This window comes from Rhinolophus sinicus, linkage group LG15 (assembly GCF_036562045.2).
Source record: "Rhinolophus sinicus isolate RSC01 linkage group LG15, ASM3656204v1, whole genome shotgun sequence".
Classification (NCBI taxonomy): Eukaryota; Metazoa; Chordata; class Mammalia; order Chiroptera; family Rhinolophidae; genus Rhinolophus; species Rhinolophus sinicus.
This window is the reverse complement of record NC_133764.1, coordinates 23896144-23914080: the sequence shown is the minus strand read 5'-3', so window position 1 is coordinate 23914080 and position 17937 is coordinate 23896144. Positions and strand designations below refer to the sequence as shown.

The window sequence follows — 17937 nt, the reverse complement described above, 5'->3', positions numbered from 1 at the left end:
TGTAAGATATTCGTCCCATGCCCAATTTGAAAAATTTAAGGGGCTTACTGTTTACAGTTTTCTCCAATTTAGAGCCAAGGAGAAACTCATCCCTCCATCAGTCCCTAGTTCTATCAATAGGCGTAGTCGTATAAAAAATTATACTATTTGTGGAATCAAAAATTCTCCCATCCCTCTTGATTGGTGTAGCCCAGTGTCACTATGTTAATTTTTGTCAGTAACTTCAGGTGAAGGTACCTTCATGGTCATGACGCCTTAGGAGATGAGATTATGGAATGAATGGGAGGTGAAGAAGTAGGCATGCTGACTGCTCCCTAAGAAGGGGAGGGAGAGGTGTTAATGTGTACAAAGGATAAAATATGAACAGACTTCTTTTTTTTAAAAGAATGGACTATATTAGAATACATTTGTTGGCTGAATGGCAGAAACTAAAACAGAGAGATTGAATATACAGGTGAGGTGGGAAATAAATTATGGAGCAAAGTCCCTGAGCAGGAGCATTAATTAATGAGTCTTGCCTCTTCCTTCACCATGCGTAAAGTAAGGTATCAGTCTTAAATTAGAGTTGGAGAAAGAATACTTCTTCCTCTAAGATCAGATGGAAAGAGTTAAGGACTTAAATATAAACATAGGTAAATTTGCAAAGACTGGTTGTCATTAATAAAGAGATCATGTGTTAATAGTAAGGGGTGGTAGTAGTGGTTTTGTTGTTGTTGTTGTTGTTGTTTTAGTAGTGGCTTTTATGTATGAAGGCTGAACTGAAGTTGGAAATGGCCACAGATGAATATGGGAAGGGAAGTTCACTAAAAATAGGTTAAAAAAAAAATAGTTGACAGGTGGTATAGATGGTTCAATAAAAATCAATACCCTACAGAATAATATCTTTGAATCTGAATGGTTTTTATCCAAGTCACTCAACCATTTAGGTATAGACGTGAATAAGATGAATAGAAGGAATTGTAAAATTGTATACCAAGTGAAAGAAAATAGAGGGAAGGGCTGAGTTTTTTAAAGAATGAAGTGTGTGATCTTTTCATTTTAACTGCTGAATGATCTATTTTGTGTCCTGTTACAATTACAAAATTTGCCATAAAGTTTTGCCTGGATGAATTTTCAGTAATATGTTCTATTGTTTTCAGACTTAATGATTTATTGTTGTTATTATTACTATTATTGTAAGTCTCATGCTATAAACCATAGAAATTCATGCCTGATTTAGCATTAGAATTTTTTTTTTTAACCATTAGAATTTAATTTTTTTTTCTGTGTATATTTCTGTTGTGTAGCTACATACAGCCTCAATTAATATTCTGATAATCGTTTAAAATTGGCTGGTAAATTGACAAAAATTATTGCAACATATTTGACAGCTAAAGAGTTAATATTTTCATATAAAGAGCCCTTAGGATTAATAAATTGAGAATAAAAACTTTGTGGAGGAGGGACATAAAAGAACATAAATAGCCAGCCAATGTATCTTCATGGGAAGGTAATGTTATAAATATGTCAACTCATCACAGTTTAAACTGTGCATTTATCACAATTTGAATTAGATTGTCAGAATTTTATTGGATATAGAAAACTGATTAAATATGAAGTTCATCTGGAGGAATTAATTACGTGAGAGTTAATGAGCCAAGGAAATTTTAAAGATGCACAATACTTACGAGAGATGAGCATTAAAGACAGTCAATTTTATTAGAAAGCAACATATTTTACAATAGTGTAGCACTGGCACAAGAACAGCAGAGAAAGGAATTGATTTATAGAACAAAGTAGACAGCCTAGATAGAAACCAAAGCATAATTAAGAATTTAGCGTATGATAAAGTTGAGACAGCGCTGTATTTTAAATAAATGGGGGAAACATCCAAAAATACCCTGGGCAACTGACTATTTGGGGGAAAAGTTAGACCTCTACTTCACACCGTATACCAAAATGAATTCCAGGTGATTATTAAATATGGCAAATGAAATCATAAAAGTATCAGAGTAAATTATTGGGTCAGTATATTACAGTGGGAAATGACTGAAATTTCTTTAAAGAAATTATTTTTAAGATAATTTACAAATTAAAAGAATGCCAAACATAAAAATAAATAAGGTAGTAAAATGTGGAGTCCTGTTACTGATCTTGCCAACACTGGAATGCCATCTTGGCATAGAGGAGACTTTTCTAAGCATGAAACCAAAACCCAGGAGGAAAAAAAGAAATAGATTCTTTGAGTACATAAAAAGTGGGGGGGGAAATTGTAAGCACATTTTTTTAAAAAGACTGTGCAAATGACAACATTCGACAGATAAGGGGTGGATTTCCTAATACAGAAAGATCTAATACTAATGAGTATGTAAAGGATAACCAACTTATTTCCAGAAGACCTGAACAGTCAGCACATAGAAGAGGAAAATATGAATGGCTAATAAATATCAAAAGATGCTCAACAGAAAAGCAAATTAAAATGCAGTATCAAGCCAAAGCAATCATGAAACTCTGGATGACTTACACCACCAAATATCAAGCTGTAAGAATTAAGATAATATGATATTGGCAAGGCACATGTATGACCAATAGACCAATGGAACAAAACAGTCCAGAACCATACTGACACATATACTGTCACCTGATTTATGATAAAAGTGACAACAGCCGTAGAGTGGGGAAAGGAAAATCAAATAAATGGTGTTGGTCAATTAGGTATCCATATAGGAGGATTCCATATAGTGTACCTTACACTGTACACAGTAATTGTTTTGGCTGAATTGCTGATCTAACTGAAAAAACAGTTTTTTAGGGAAAAAAGTTATTACTATGCCCGCAAAGATATGTTAAATAGGCTATAAAATGGGCTAAATATAAAGTAATTTGATGAATTTGACTATATTAATTTTAAGAACGTCTGTTCACCAACAGATTCCATTAAGAAAGTGAAAAGCCAAGCCATAGAATTGGAGAAGACATTTACAGGGCATACCTGGCAAAGGACTCATCCTGCATCTAAAGACCTAGAAATGCAGAAAATAAACCCCCTTCCCTTTTTTTTAAAACAGGGAAAGAACTTATAGGCATTTAAAAAGAGGATATTCAAAGGACCAATCAAATATTCGGAAAGGGGCTTAGCCTCATTTTGTTCAGGGAAATTGTTGTCCTACAGTACATTCCTGAGAATGACTAAATGAAAAAGAAAAAAGTCTTGGTAAGGACATGAAACAATCAAAGCTCATACACTTTTAGTAGGAATGTAAATTGATATACCATTTTGGAAAACTAGCATTATCTACTAAAACTGAACATATGCATACCCTATAACCCAGTAATTCCATTCCAAAATATATACACTTAAGAATGTTCATAGCAACGTTATTCATAATAACCAGAAAGCAGAAAGTGTCCAAATGCCTATCAATAGGAGAAATAAAATAAATTGTGGAATAGATATGTAGTGGAATATCATACAGTGAAGATGGATGAACTGCACCAGTTTGGAACAATATGGATGAATTTCAAGAAATGATATTGAGTGAAAGAAACCAATCACTGGAGTATATACCAGACAGGCTCCCAAACTTTATCCCTTCGCAGCACTTGGTTCATGGCACATCTGAGCCAAAAGAAATACCTAGCAGTTCTGTTTATTAAGTAGTTAGATACAAACAACTTAATAATACTCATGTCCTAACAACATAAGAGCCATTAAAAAATAATGCAAAAAAGAAAAAATAGCGTTTTTTTTCTTCATTCTTAAATAACCACAATTACTTACTAATGGGATGTGTATGTTTATTGGATACATTACAGCTTTTTCAAGTCTTGGAATCAGATTGGACACTACTACCTTCATCTTCTGTTCCATATTGATTTTGCACATTGCTTTTTATCATAGCAACTACTGAAAATGCAGTTTCACAAAGATAAGACGTCATTGAAAGGAATGTTGCAGTTTGGTAGTTGGTATGGTGTAACAGGTGTTGAACATTGTTTCTCTCAAATTTAAAATATCTTGCTGTGCCCCAGGGCACCTTGGCACAGTTTGGAAACCTTGGCTGTATAATGTATGGTTCCCTTTATATAAAGTTCAAAAACAGGCAAAGTTAATCAAAAGTGTTGGAAGTCAGGAGAGGTTACCCTTGGAGGATAGTGACTGTGCAGGGACATGAAGGGAGAGTCTGAGATTCTGATAATATTTGGATGTTGGTTACCTATGTGTATTCACTTTGTGAAAATTTGTTGAGCTTGGCATTTTAAATATGAATTGTGCACTCTGTATATGTTATACTTCAATAAAAAAGTTTAAAAAATAACATCCGTCTTCACATAACCAGATTGCCAGTATTTAAAGATTCAAATCACTCATACCCCTTAGGCCACAAATCCATTTAAAGATTTTTTTCTTTATAGGAATGCTTCTTGAGTGTGCAGAATATTCTATTCAGGGATGTTCAGTACAGTGTTGTTTATGATGGCAAAAATTGGAAACAACTATATGCTAATCAGGAATGGAATATCATACTGTAGTTATAAATGAGTATGTTATATGCACTGGGATAGAGATGCCAGAGCACACCAGGTAGGAAGAATAAAAAGCTTGTTTACAAAGTAATATGAATAGCATAATCCTGTTTGTTCTTTTTCTTTAACTTTTAAGTGGGGGCGGTGTGTGCGTACATTTGTGTATGCATTAAGAAAAAGAATCTAGAGGAACAAAATTTTGATGGTGTGTAGTCAAGGGGTAGGATTGATTGCAGTCACTTTTTACTTTGTATAGCCTCAATTTTTTTAATACTTGGGTTTTTTATGACCATGTGTTATTTTGATATATAAAAGAAGTAAAATTAAAATTTTAAGAGTATTTGAGACACAAAGTTGTACTAAGATATTCTAGAATATTTGTCAGTATGAATGAGAAGTCCAAGTGGTTGTTTAAAAAGAAAAATAATTCAGCTAATTAAATAGTTAATCCGCTAACTAGCCAAATGAAGAAACATGACAGAAAATGTACAAAATTAGGAATGAGAAAGAAGAAATAACCATAGATAAAATGGAAAGGGAAAAATAGCTTTTTAAATTGTAGAATAGCTTCTTTAGATGTAGAATAGCTTGCATGATTCTATGCTAATCAGTCTGAAAATATTACTTAAGTTATGTTTCTAGGAAAATACAGATGATCAAGAGAGAAGTTAGTAGTCTAAAAAACATGAGAGGAATTGAGAAATTATACTTCTTCCTTTGTCCATCTGCCTCCTTTCTCAGCGGACAAACAAAAACTCCCACCAAATTAAGATACTTCCCTGGGTATAAAGAATAGTTGATACTACTGACGTTGAACTTGTTCCAGACCAACCTAATTCTTTTCAATTAAAAAAAATTAAAGAGAGCAACAAAAAGAAAGTCTCTAAAAAACCTCCTTTGTGTGTTATGAGACAAAAATTCTAGATAAAATAATAGCAAATGCAAATCTGTTCATATCATTCACTATCATCACAATATAAAAATCGAACATCTCTTCCACTAAACTTTTAATAAGGAATACACATTGACATTATAAACATATACCTAATCAAACGGTAATACACATACCTAAACAAAAATACTTAGTGGTAAAGCACTTAAAGCATTCTGATTAAAATCAGGACTATAATAAGATATCTTCTATTATCAGTATCATTAAATTTTTTTTTAATTTATTTTTTTATTTCAGGTGGACAAAGCAATGTAATAGTTAGACATTTAAACCCCTCATAAAGTGATAACCCACCCCAAGCTACTACCCCCCTGACATCTTATATAGCTGTTAAAGTATCATTGACTATCTTCCCTATGTTGTACTCCACATCCCATGATTATATATACCTACATATTTAGTTATAGTTGACATTCAATATTATTCTACTTCAGTTTTGGGTGTAAAGCACATTGGTCAGGCATCTACACAGTCTATAAAGTGATCCCCCTGATAAGTCCAGTGCCCGTTTGGCACCTCATGTGATATTTACAGCATTGTTGATTACATTCCCCATACTGTATTAACTCTCAATTTGTATTTCTTAATGCCTTCACCTTTTTCACCCTGCCCCCAGCCCCATTCCCGTCTATCACCCTGGTAGATCTAGTACCTATCTGGCACCACACCTAGTCATTACTACTGTATAACAACGAATTTGTACTTCTTAATCCCTTCCGCTTTCATCTGTCCTTAACCCACCTCCCATCTTAAAGAAGTTCCTCTAAGATTCCTTGTAATACTCATTTGGTGGTGATGAACTCCTTCAACTTTTCTTGTCTGGGAAGCTCCTTATCTGTCCTTCAATTCTAAATGACAGCCTTGCTGGGTAGAGCAATCTTGGTTGTATATCGTTTTCATCACTTGAAATATTTTCTGACACTCCCTTCTTGCCTGCAAAGTTTCTGTTGAGAAATCAGCTGACAGTTTTATAGGGGCTCCCTTGTAAGTAACTAACTGCTTTTCTCTTGCTGCTTCATTAAATTTTTTAAAAGACTTTTCAGACTTATTTCTGGAACTGTATACTACATATTTAACATTCTTGAAGTGCTAACCAGTGCAGTCTGAATAAAGAAAAAGCCAGCAAAATCAACTGAAATACTATAGCAATAAGATAATCCAGTAAGGGGGATAATTAAACATTTGTGAATAACAATGTAATAATTTTTTTATATGCAATATAGGAAAGAATATATCTTACTCAAAATAACAGAAAACATGCCACGGTGTAAATCCAAAAAGAGGTATACAGAACTCCAGAAGTCTTCAATACATGTAGAAGAGACATATTTTGTTCCTAAATTGGAAGATTCGGGGTTTTGAAGATAAAATTTCTCTCTAAATCTATACATTCAGTGTAGACTTAATCAGAATCCCAAAAATTATTTTGGAACCAAGTTTATTGTTTTTTTTTGTTGTTTTTACTTTTTTTTTTTTTTGCTTGTTTTTTGCTTTGTCTTTCTTTATGCTTTCTCCTTTTTAAGTTTTAATTTTAATTTTTTTGGAACCAAGTTTTAATAACTTAAAGACGTGTAATGGAAAAAAAAGTTTTAAACTTATATATGGAGAATTCAAGTTTATGAAATATACTCAAAACTGCAAATCAATAAAAAAAAAAGGACTGAAAAGAAATGTGCCATTATGTTGACAGTCATTTTCTCTAGATGGTAAAATTGAATGTTTTTTCTTTTCTTTATAAAATGTTTGCTATAGTTTCTAATTTTTCTGAAAACGTGTATGTAATTCTTATGAATTCAGAAGAAACAAATGTTTTAAAGTTGCTTAACTAGAATACTGAATGAGTTTTCCTATGGAGACAGAATGTGTTTTCTTATAACTCTACTACCCTCTCCCTATTGCCTCATGAATACACTCCTCCTTATTTTCACCATAGATTGGTAGTGAAGCTTTAAGAAGAGAAGCTGAGAAACTTAACACAAATATATAGATGACTTACATGTATTGAATTATATATGGCTGGTTGTCATTGTTGGTTAGAACTTACATCTAACTAGATTTTTGTTTTGACTTTCCATTTGTATCATGGTAGCATCTTCCACTATTAACACAATTATGCTGTCTTGAAAATTATGCCATTGACCCATCAAGTGAAGATTAGAGATAGAATATCTGGCTCCTAAACATAAATTCATCCTTGTAAAGATTGGGGAAAAAAGCCTTCAATTTCTTGTTTAATGGATGGTAGATCTAGTAACATCTTCATATGTGCACAGCACATTTAAACTTTAGTAAAGTTTGTCCTCCCGTTTTAGTGTTAACTACCAATTTCTTGTGTTTTGTAATAAAATAAACATGTCTACTTAACCCTTTGGCTTACCACTAAGCAAAGCACTTTGCCTTGCAAGATACAAATAATCATGTTGGTCAGTTGTATTTAAAAACAAAAAATATGGCATAGAATGGGTGAGTGTAGAGCCGCTGAAAAATTAAAATGTTAATAAGAAATTTAAATGTTGACTTTCAGAAGAAAGCATTTGCCTCCTAATTACATGTGCATTATGTTAAGATACTCCTGTGGTATTTGCTTTGATCCAAGAATTTATAATCTGAGGTCACAGTGCAATTAAACAACAGATAATGGGCATTACATGTGATATACAATATAAGAACAAAATAAAGGAATATCAAGTTATAGTCTAATGTGGATTTTTCAGAGCTATATTTCCGATGACTTTTGAGGTTGCAGAATAAGAATACATGTATCTTATAAAGCGAGGATAGCACGTGTATTAAACACAAGAAAAATATGATTTTATTTATTTTAGAGATAAAGGATACATTCTTTTTTAAAAATACCTTTTATTATAGAAAAAAGTAAACACAAAAGTAGATAGAAAAGAATAATGGACCTCCATGTGTCCATTGCCCAGCTTTAACAGTTACACACTCTTGGCCGTTTTTGTTGCTGAATCTACTCTTCTGCCAACATTCCCCTGATGTATAGTTTGGTTTTTTTTTCACACATCCGCCTCAGGTGGATACTTCCAGCTGAGTAGCAGGTGGGATACTTCCAGCAATAGTAAAAAATAAATAACAAATTTTAATTTACAAAAGCAGGGATGCAGTGAAGCTGCCCGGTTGGAACTTTTGGGAGTTCATATGTAGATGCTGACCCAGAGCAACAGGAAGAGATCCCCAAAGCCCATGAAGAGTGAGGCCACCAAGAAGATGAGGAGCTCTTTGTAGATGTTCTGAGTGTCCTTGGTGTCGGTGACCTCATAAACGAAGAAGCTGGCCGGGAAGAACATGCCCATGGCCAACAACATCACTGTCAGATGGCAGAAGACAGCCGGGTTCACTGGGCTGGTTGGTGTACCTGCTCATGGCCTTGAGCTCTGTTTTACCAGGCGCTACGTAATCCGCCACTCTCACCAGAAGAACATGTCATCTATAGTGTTTCGAAGAAAATCTAGATACCACATAATTTCATCTGTAAATATTTTAGTAGCCACCATACTGTTATAATACCTAAGAAAAATTAACAGTAATTCCTTAATGTTATTAACTATCCAATTATTGTTCTAATTTTCAGTTGTTTCAAATATCAAATATGTACATATTTTTACAGTTTGCCCATTCGGATCTGGATCCAGATAGGTTCTACATCTTTGTTGTTGCTTGATACACCTCTTAAGTCCCTCTTGATCTATGCGTTCCCTTTTCCATCTGTTTTCTTATCTTTGCAATTTATTTGTTGAAGAAACAGGATCCTTTCTCTTGTAGATACTCCAGAGGTTTCTGCATTCTAGATTTCAGTGGTCAAGATAAACATTTTCATCATCACTTCTAGGTGTCTTAGCTTTCGTATCTGTGGGGACTTCATCGGTTTCATTAGTTTCAGACCAGTTTTTTTTTGTTTTTTTTTAAGATTTTATTGGGGAAGGGGAACAGGACTTTATTGGGGAACAGTGTGTACTTCCAGGACTTTTTCCAAGTCAAGTTGTTGTCCTTTCAATCTTAGTTGTGGAGGGCGCAGCTCAGCTCCAGGTCCAGTTGCCATTGCTAGTTGCAGGGGGCACAGCCCACCATCCCTTGCAGGAGTCAAACCAGCAACCTTGTGGTTGAGAGGATGCGCTTCAACCAATTAAGCCATCGGGGAGCTCAGCGGCAGCTCAGGTCAAGGTGCCACGTTCAATCTTTATTTGCAGGGGGTGCTGCCCACCATCCCTTGAGGGACTCGAGGAATTGAACCTGCAACCCTGTGGTTGAGAGCCCACTGGCCCATGTGGGAATCGAACTGGCAGCCTTCGGAGTAGGGGCATGGAGCTCTAACAGCCTGAGCCACCGGGCTGGCCCTCAGACCAGTTTTTAATGCCAGGTTCTGGGCTTGGGGTCTAAATCATTTAGGTAGTGTGAATTTGGACTGCATACTCACATGTATTTTAGGCTGGCGGTGTCTGTTTCTTTATGCTAAGGCTGTGGAAGATGTTCTAGACTTTTTTTACTCCTGGGTTGAGGCAGGTGGTAGGTCAGCTCCAGTCCCTTTTCTTACAAGGATCTGCTGCCTGGACTGCTCCCTATCTGATCTTTGCTCTCTAGCCTCAAACCATTCAGAGGTATAAACTATTTTGCCTCCTTCCAGCATTTTTGAGTTTGTCTCTTCTTAATTTTTGGCAGCTGTGGAGTTTCTGCTCTTGGTTTTAAATTCAGCTATTTATCCAAAGGTTATTTTGTGATATTTTATCTAGCATTTCCCTGCCTTTGGAAAGGGGCTGGAAGGTTTTCACGTGTCAGTGTCATCTGCCATATTGCCAGAAGCTTCACTCCCGTTTCCTCTTCAAAATTCCCCTGAAATTTATCCTTGGAGTGGGTATTTTATTTGTGTTCCTAAAACACTCTGTTTACCCCCATTATGTAACCCGGGAACCTTATTTATTTTTGTGCTCTGACAGATTCTAAATTTGTTGGATCAGGGAAGAATTCTTACTGACTTTGTATTACTGTGGTGACCAGTCACCTCCATATCCCCATGACCTAGCACAGTGCCTTATACAAATGTTCCTGAGATTTATTAAGTTAATAGAAACAAATAATGAGTAAATTGTTCCTAGCTGTAATATTCCTGCCATTGATGTGAAAATCACAAAGATAAAACACATTCAGTAAGCTAAGAGTTTCATGTAACGAATATGCCAGGGTTACTAGGTAAAAGATTAGATGTTAAATAGGAAACACCTATTTTTGTCCATAAATTTAAGCAGCTATTATTTAGAATTTGTTCTTGACTTTTCCATTTAGGTACTGGAACTTTGTGTTCTTCATGACTCTAGCTTATTAAGTTTGCATTCAAATTTGTTCTCAGAGTGTATTGTCTGAGTACTGTTCTGTACAGAGTGCTGTGGAGACAGGACTTAGGACTGCCTGGTAAATGTTTCTCTTTAAGATGCTTATAATCTGCTTGGGGAGACAGTAAGTAACTATGTATGAAATTCGGATTTCCCCTTAGTGTCAAATTCGTCAGATGAATTTCGGCAGTTTCAATAAGTAATGATAGAATAAGAATACTAAATACTTGATTCTCATGATAGAGACTGTGTCTTGACATTTTTTTGTTTTCTAAGGTATTGAGTTCTGTCCGAAGTAGATGACTACCAATTTGGATTATGCATTCAGAAAATATTGAATGTATATCTGGTGCTAGGCATTGTGCTAGGTGTTGGGAATACAGTGTTGACAATGGTCACATCATAGAGTGCAGAGGGGGATGGCGTGACCTGTTTAACCAATTATCATTTAAGTGAATGCATACACGACTTGATGCTGCCTACTATGGAGGAAAAATACAATGTATAACAGGGAACAGGACTTAGATTGAAGAGTCAGGTGATCTCGATATTAGTTGAGAACATTAGAATGTGTTACAAATTAACCAGGCAAAGAATCATGGTACCAGTGCTTCAAGTGGAGGCAGCAGCATATGTGTGCAAAAGTCTTGAGGTGAGAGAGCTGAAAGAAAGCTAGTGTGGCAGGAATGTAGGGACTAGGGAGAAAGAATGTTAAAAGATGAGGTTTGAAGACTTGCAGGCCACATGAAAGATTTTGGATTATGTTTACGTTGAGGGTGCTATTGAAAGGTTCAAACAAGGAATGGCATGAAATAACTTTTTTTAAAAAGATCATTTTTAAGGCTGCTGTGTGGACAGTTGATTACAGGGGGGCAAGAGTGGTAATGGAGAGTCCAGTTCTACCAAACCTTTGCAGTAATCCAGGTGATAGATGGTGATAAGAATGGAGATGAAAGATTTGAGGTATAAATCCCACCCAAAAAAGAGAGATAAATCCTATACCATCGATGTACATTTTATTGAATATCGTTCTAGATTTTTAAAAAACTTATGCATATGTAATGGTAGATTTTAAAATGATTGCTTTATCATATGTTAATTTTTTACATGTACTGAGGTCTGCTTTTGAACTTTGCATTTTGTTCCATTGATTGGCCTACCTTTATATTTGTACAGTATTGTTTATTTTTATTTTTATTTTTTTATTGGGGAAGGGAAACAGGACTTTATTGGGGAACAGTGTGTACTTCCAGGACTTTTTTCCAGGTCAGTCTTTCCTTTCAATCTTAGTTGTGGAGGGCGCAGCTCAGCTTCAGGTCCAGTTGCTGTTGCTAGTTGCAGGGGGCGCTGCCCACCATCCCTTGGGGGACTTGACGAATGGAACTGACAACCTTGTGGTTGAGAGGACGCACTCCAACCAACTGAGCCATCCGGGAGCTCAGCGGCAGCTCAGTTCAAGGTGCCATGTTCAATCTTAGTTGTGCAGGGCGGAGCCCACCATCCCTTGAGGGACTTGAGGAATTGAACCAGCAACCTTGTGGTTGAGAGCCCATTGGCCCAGGTGGGGATCGAACCGGCAGCCTTACGAGTTAGGAGCATGGAGCTCTAATTGCCTGAGCCACCAGGCTGGCCCTGTACAGTATTGTTTTGATTGTTTGTTTGTTTTTTTAAGATTTTATTGGGGAAGGGGAACAGGACTTTATTGGGGAACAGTGTGTACTTCCAGGACTTTTTTCCAAGTCAAGTTGTTGTCCTTTCAATCATAGTTGTGGAGGGTGCCGTTCAGCTTCAAGTTGTTGTCCTTTCAGTCTTAGTTGTGGAGGGCAGCTCAGCTCCAGGTCCAGTTGCCATTGCTAGTTGCAGGGGCAGCCCACCATCCCTTGGGGGACTTGACGAATGGAACTGACAACCTTGTGGTTGAGAGGACGCACTCCAACCAACTGAGCCATCCGGGAGCTCAGCGGCAGCTCAGTTCAAGGTGCCATGTTCAATCTTAGTTGTGCAGGGCGGAGCCCACCATCCCTTGAGGGACTTGAGGAATTGAACCAGCAACCTTGTGGTTGAGAGCCCATTGGCCCAGGTGGGGATCGAACCGGCAGCCTTACGAGTTAGGAGCATGGAGCTCTAATTGCCTAAGCCACCAGGCTGGCCCTGTACAGTATTGTTTTGATTGTTTGTTTGTTTTTTTAAGATTTTATTGGGGAAGGGGAACAGGACTTTATTGGGGAACAGTGTGTACTTCCAGGACTTTTTTCCAAGTCAAGTTGTTGTCTTTTCAATCTTAGTTGTGGAGGGTGCCGTTCAGCTTCAAGTTGTTGTCCTTTCAGTCTTAGTTGTGGAGGGCGCAGCTCAGCTCCAGGTCCAGTTGCCATTGCTAGTTGCAGGGGGCACAGCCCACCATCCCTTGCGGGAGTGAAACCAGCAACCTTGTGGTTGAGAGCCCGTGCTCCAACCAACTGAGCCATCTGGGAGGCAGCTCATCTCAAGGTGCCGTGTTCAATCTTAGTTGCAGGGGGTGGAGCCCACCACCATCCCTTGTAGGAACTCGAAGAATTGAAACGGCAGCCTTGTGGTTGAGAGCCCACTGGCCCATGTGGGAATCGAACCAGCAGCCTTCGGAGTTAGGTGCATGGAGCTCTAACCGCCTGAGCCATTGGGCCGGCCTCTAATTGTATTTTTATTTTCTGTTTTCATATCTATTGGGAGGTAATTTACCTACTTCTAAAAATAAACTTGTTTTTTCTTATTTTCCTTAAAGAACCAAATAGCTAAAATAGTTGATAGAGTCCTTTAATGGCCTCATTAGTCAATGGATGCAGAATATAGTATTGAACACTGTAATAATGAACTAAAATATGTCAGATTTTTAAAAACCTGATATGAGAATCATTACAAGAAAGCTGAAACCTCAGTTTCCTTTCATCTGTGCTCTACTCCATAAGATGTGTGAATACATGAAGGGATTAATCTTTAAATCTGTTATTTCTGTAAAAATGTTAAATTTCCCATTATGTGTTATTTTCAAGAAGTAGTATAGTATGTTATTAAGAACATGGATGTAAGGACAGACTGCCTGGGGCCAGATTCTTGCTTTGCCACTTCTTAACTGTGATTTTGAGTAAATTATTTAACTTCATATGCCTCTGTTTCCTCATTGGTAGAAGGACAGATTGAGTTACTTACGAAAAGCAGTTAGAACAGTGCGTAGCACATATAAGATCTCTGTAAGAATTAAGATGCTATTTTTATTCTGAATAGGTATCCAACAATCCCATCCATAAAATGTATAAAGTTGCATTTTTTGATAAACCTGATAAAAGATTATTTGAAACAATTAAATTATTATCCTCTCCCCAGAATTTAAATGTGAACCCATTTTTTAGCTAGAAAAATTGAACAAGCCGGTGAAAAAGAAATGCCTGTGTTTGATGATAGGGTATATTTACAGTGGTACCTCGGGTAGCACTTTTCCTAAAACTTTAGTTTCAAATCCCATTTAGTAGGATATACCAGTTTTCAGTCATTAGGAGATGAGTGTAGAACACACTAAGTTTAATTGGTCTTTATTTGACTAGTGAGTACAGACAAAAAAGTTACACTACTTGTTTTCATTTCTTCTACTTACAAAAGAAATTCTAAGCCTTAAGTTTGCTAGCGAGTTACTTTGGTAAGAAGCTAAGATTTTTTTTTTTTCTTTTTTGGTCCTATACTGTTTTGGGAGTATGTGTATATGTTTATTTTGATAACTGCAGTTGTTTTTCTGTCCCAAATCAGAAATTTTGTGAAACCCCCAAATAGGAATTTGGTCATAAATTTTCAGCTTTATTTTCCCTGAGTTATTCTCTATTGGTTAATAGTCAAAGTAAATATCACAGTGATTAATAGTAGTGAATTTTACTGTGTACATTCCCAGAAGCTTTTTTACAGCAGAAACCATCATCTCCAAAAACAGCGAATCTTTCCCTGTGAAGGTTTATTGTTAATAAGAACAGCCAAACCATTATGTGAAGAAAACATTTCTGCCTCCCTTTCCTGAGCATGTCCTGTCGCCTACCCTGCAGCAGTTGTTAGGGATTTTTCACAGCAGTCATTATTGATTTGCATTAATAGATCTATAGCTTGCCTTTCCTTCATAGTGACTAGTGACTTAATGCCCAAGAGTTTGCTGACTGAGTTTGTAGTATGTTTTCCCTGAGCAAAGTTAATTGGCCCATTTGGCAAATGAACTCTAGATCTTACCCTCTTTAGGAAACCCTTCTCATCAACTGAGCTAGGTGTTAAGTGCTTATAATATACAGTGAGTTAATATAAGAAAATTCCTGCCTTCTAAAGCATTATATTTATATAGCACATATAAATTCAAAAGCTGGAGTAGGGGAAAGAGGGGCAGTAGTATTTATCTCCTATTAACCATATGCATGTATTATTTTTTATAAACATTCTCCCATTTATTAAGATACTTTATTTTTTAAAATGGAACAAGGTTGTTGTTTTTTTAATTGGGGAATATAGGAGAACAGCGTGTTTTTCCAGGACCCATCAGCTCCCTGTCAAGTCGTTGTTTTCAATCTAGCTGTGGAGGGGGCGCAGCCTAGCCCAAGTCAAGTCATTGTCCTCAATTGAGTTGTGGAGGGCGCAGTTCACCAGCCCATGTAGGGCTCCAACCTGCGACCTTGGTGCCACAGGCACCGCGCTCCAACCACTGAGCAAACTGGCCGCCCGCCAGCGGCTTAGCTCCAAGCTCAAGATGTTTTCAATCTAGTTGTGGAAGGCGCAGTTCACTGGCCCATGTGGGAATTGAACCAGCGACATTGGTGTTAAGAGCTTGCGCTCCAACTGAGCCATCCGACCGCCCCTTATTAAGATATTTTAAATAGAAGTTCTAAAAAGTCAGAACATGGCTAAATGTGACAATGATTAAAAATCCTGCCGTCCTGGATTTTTCAGACTATCCTGCTGTTATAGTCGGCTTGTGAAGTATCATGCCCAGAACCGAACTGAGATTCTTGTTCTGCTCTGAAGAGCCCTTAGTGGGGCATATTGATTGGTTCTGGCTTCTGGATATTATCTTTGCTATCATTTTGATAATTTTACATTAACTGTTCAGTTTTGTTTAAGGAAAAAAAGGAATTAATTTTGAAAGTTTCTTGAGTATGACTTTTTTATGTTTATTTAATAAATACATAATTATATAGCACTTTGTAGTACTTGCCACGTACCAGATATTGTTTTACAAATACTAATTTTATCATATACAACTATTAAAATGCTTCTATATGAATTATAGAAATTTGTTAGTGTGTCATTCTCTTAGCACAAGCATCTTTCCTGATACTATATATAATTATACAGACTTTGAGTAATATTCATTAAATTCATCAAATTATATTCATAAGTATAATTAAAATAGAAATTAGAAATAAATTACATTTTTTTAAATTATCTTTTTATTTTATTTTATTTCAGCTTTACCAACAGGGACGCTTATGTCAACTGGGCAGTGAATTTTGTGAATTGGAAGTTTTTGCTAAAGTATTGAGAGCTTTGGATAAAAGGTAAATTCATTTTTTGAAAATTGTGGTAAACTATGCATAACCTAAATTTTACCATTTTAACCATTTTTAAGTGTACAATTCAGTGGCATTAACTACATTCAAATTGTTGTGAAGCCATCAATACCACCATTGCTTTTTATGTTCAGGAAAAGGAGACCGAATTCATCTTCCCCACAGTGGCTATTATGTAGTCGGAGCCAATTGTGGGTGACATGGCCCTTATACTTGCTATTCTCTTTAACGTTCTTCCCTAAATTTGCTTTAAATGCCATTTCTTTTTCCTAACCCACATGTCTATAAAAATAAGAATATAATTTTACAAAATGCTGCTAATCTCTGATATAAATGCTGCCAAGTTGTTTCATTTGTTCAAATTAAGTAAAAACTTATTGAGTGCCTAGTATGTGTCCGGTGTACTGTTCTAGATTCTGGAGTTACAGCAGTGAAAAAAAGATCTGTGACATCTCTCCCTCATGGATTTTGTATTTTAGAGAGGGATGATATAATAAAACAAATAAATAAATAACATGATTTCACTTTTCAGGGATAACTTTGAAATGTGGCCTCTGTACTAAGCCTATAGAGAAACTTCTTGGTTGGTTGATTAAAATTAATCTGTAAAAAAATAATAGATGAGAACTTCATTTTGGTAAAAGAACGCTGTAGAAAAACTTCAGAAAGCATTCTTTGCTCTAAGAAAATTTAGCTCTCTGGGATTTGAATTTTTTATACAGTTATAAGCGTGACCATTGTAAAGATTTAGTGGCATACATCCCTTTCATCTCTCATTTCACCAAATCCCAATCCTTTTTTAAGTATTTAATATATTTGGAATTAAAAGCATGTAATTTGACATTTTCCCCCTTTCTTTGGAGCAGTGACTGTTATTTATAGTTTTGCTTCTTAAAAAATTTTTATTGGAATATAATTCACATGCCATAAAATTCACCATTTTAAATTATATAATTCATTCACTTTTAGTATACACAGAAGGTTTTGTAGTCATTACCACTATCTAATTCTAGAATATTTTCATCACCCTAAAAAGAAACCCTGTTCATTCCTGTTTTTGTTTTTGTATCAGTACTTTTTTCCTTTTGGGCTGAATAATTTTCATTGTATGGATATACTGTCTTGTTTATCTAATCATCTGTTGAGCATTTCCATTGTTTCTAGCTTGTGGCTATTATAAATAATGCTGCTGTGAATATTCATGGACAAGGTTTTGTATGCAAATAGTTTCATTTCTCTTGTACATGTAACTAGGATATATACGTATAATAATCCTCTAACATTTTTAGTAACTTCTAAACTGTTCTTCACAGTGGCTGTAACCATTTTATGTTCCCAGCACCGATGTACGAGGGTTCCAATTTTTACATATCCTTGCCATCACTTTAAAAAAAAATTATTACAGCTATCCTAGCAGATGTGATGTGGTATCTCATTGTGGTTTTGATTTGCATTTCCTTAATGACTAACGATGCTGAGCATCTTTTCTTTTGCTTATTGGCCATTTGTATGTTTTCTTTGGAGAAATCTCTATTCAAATCCATTACCCATTTTTTAATTGGATTGT

The 17937-nt window shown here is 35.9% G+C and overlaps 1 protein-coding gene and 1 pseudogene across 1 annotated transcript in view; one reads left to right on the top strand and one right to left on the bottom strand.

Annotated features, from left to right (window-relative positions):
• Window positions 1-17937, top strand: part of APPBP2 (amyloid beta precursor protein binding protein 2) — a 49990-nt gene that overhangs the window by 2437 nt on the left and 29616 nt on the right. Inside the window, exon 2 of the mRNA XM_019732497.2 lies at window positions 16270-16358. Coding sequence (XP_019588056.1) covers window positions 16270-16358 — 89 coding nt within the window. The remainder of the gene's footprint in view (window positions 1-16269; window positions 16359-17937) is intronic.
• Window positions 8614-14937, bottom strand: LOC109447803 (dolichyl-diphosphooligosaccharide--protein glycosyltransferase subunit TMEM258; annotated as a pseudogene).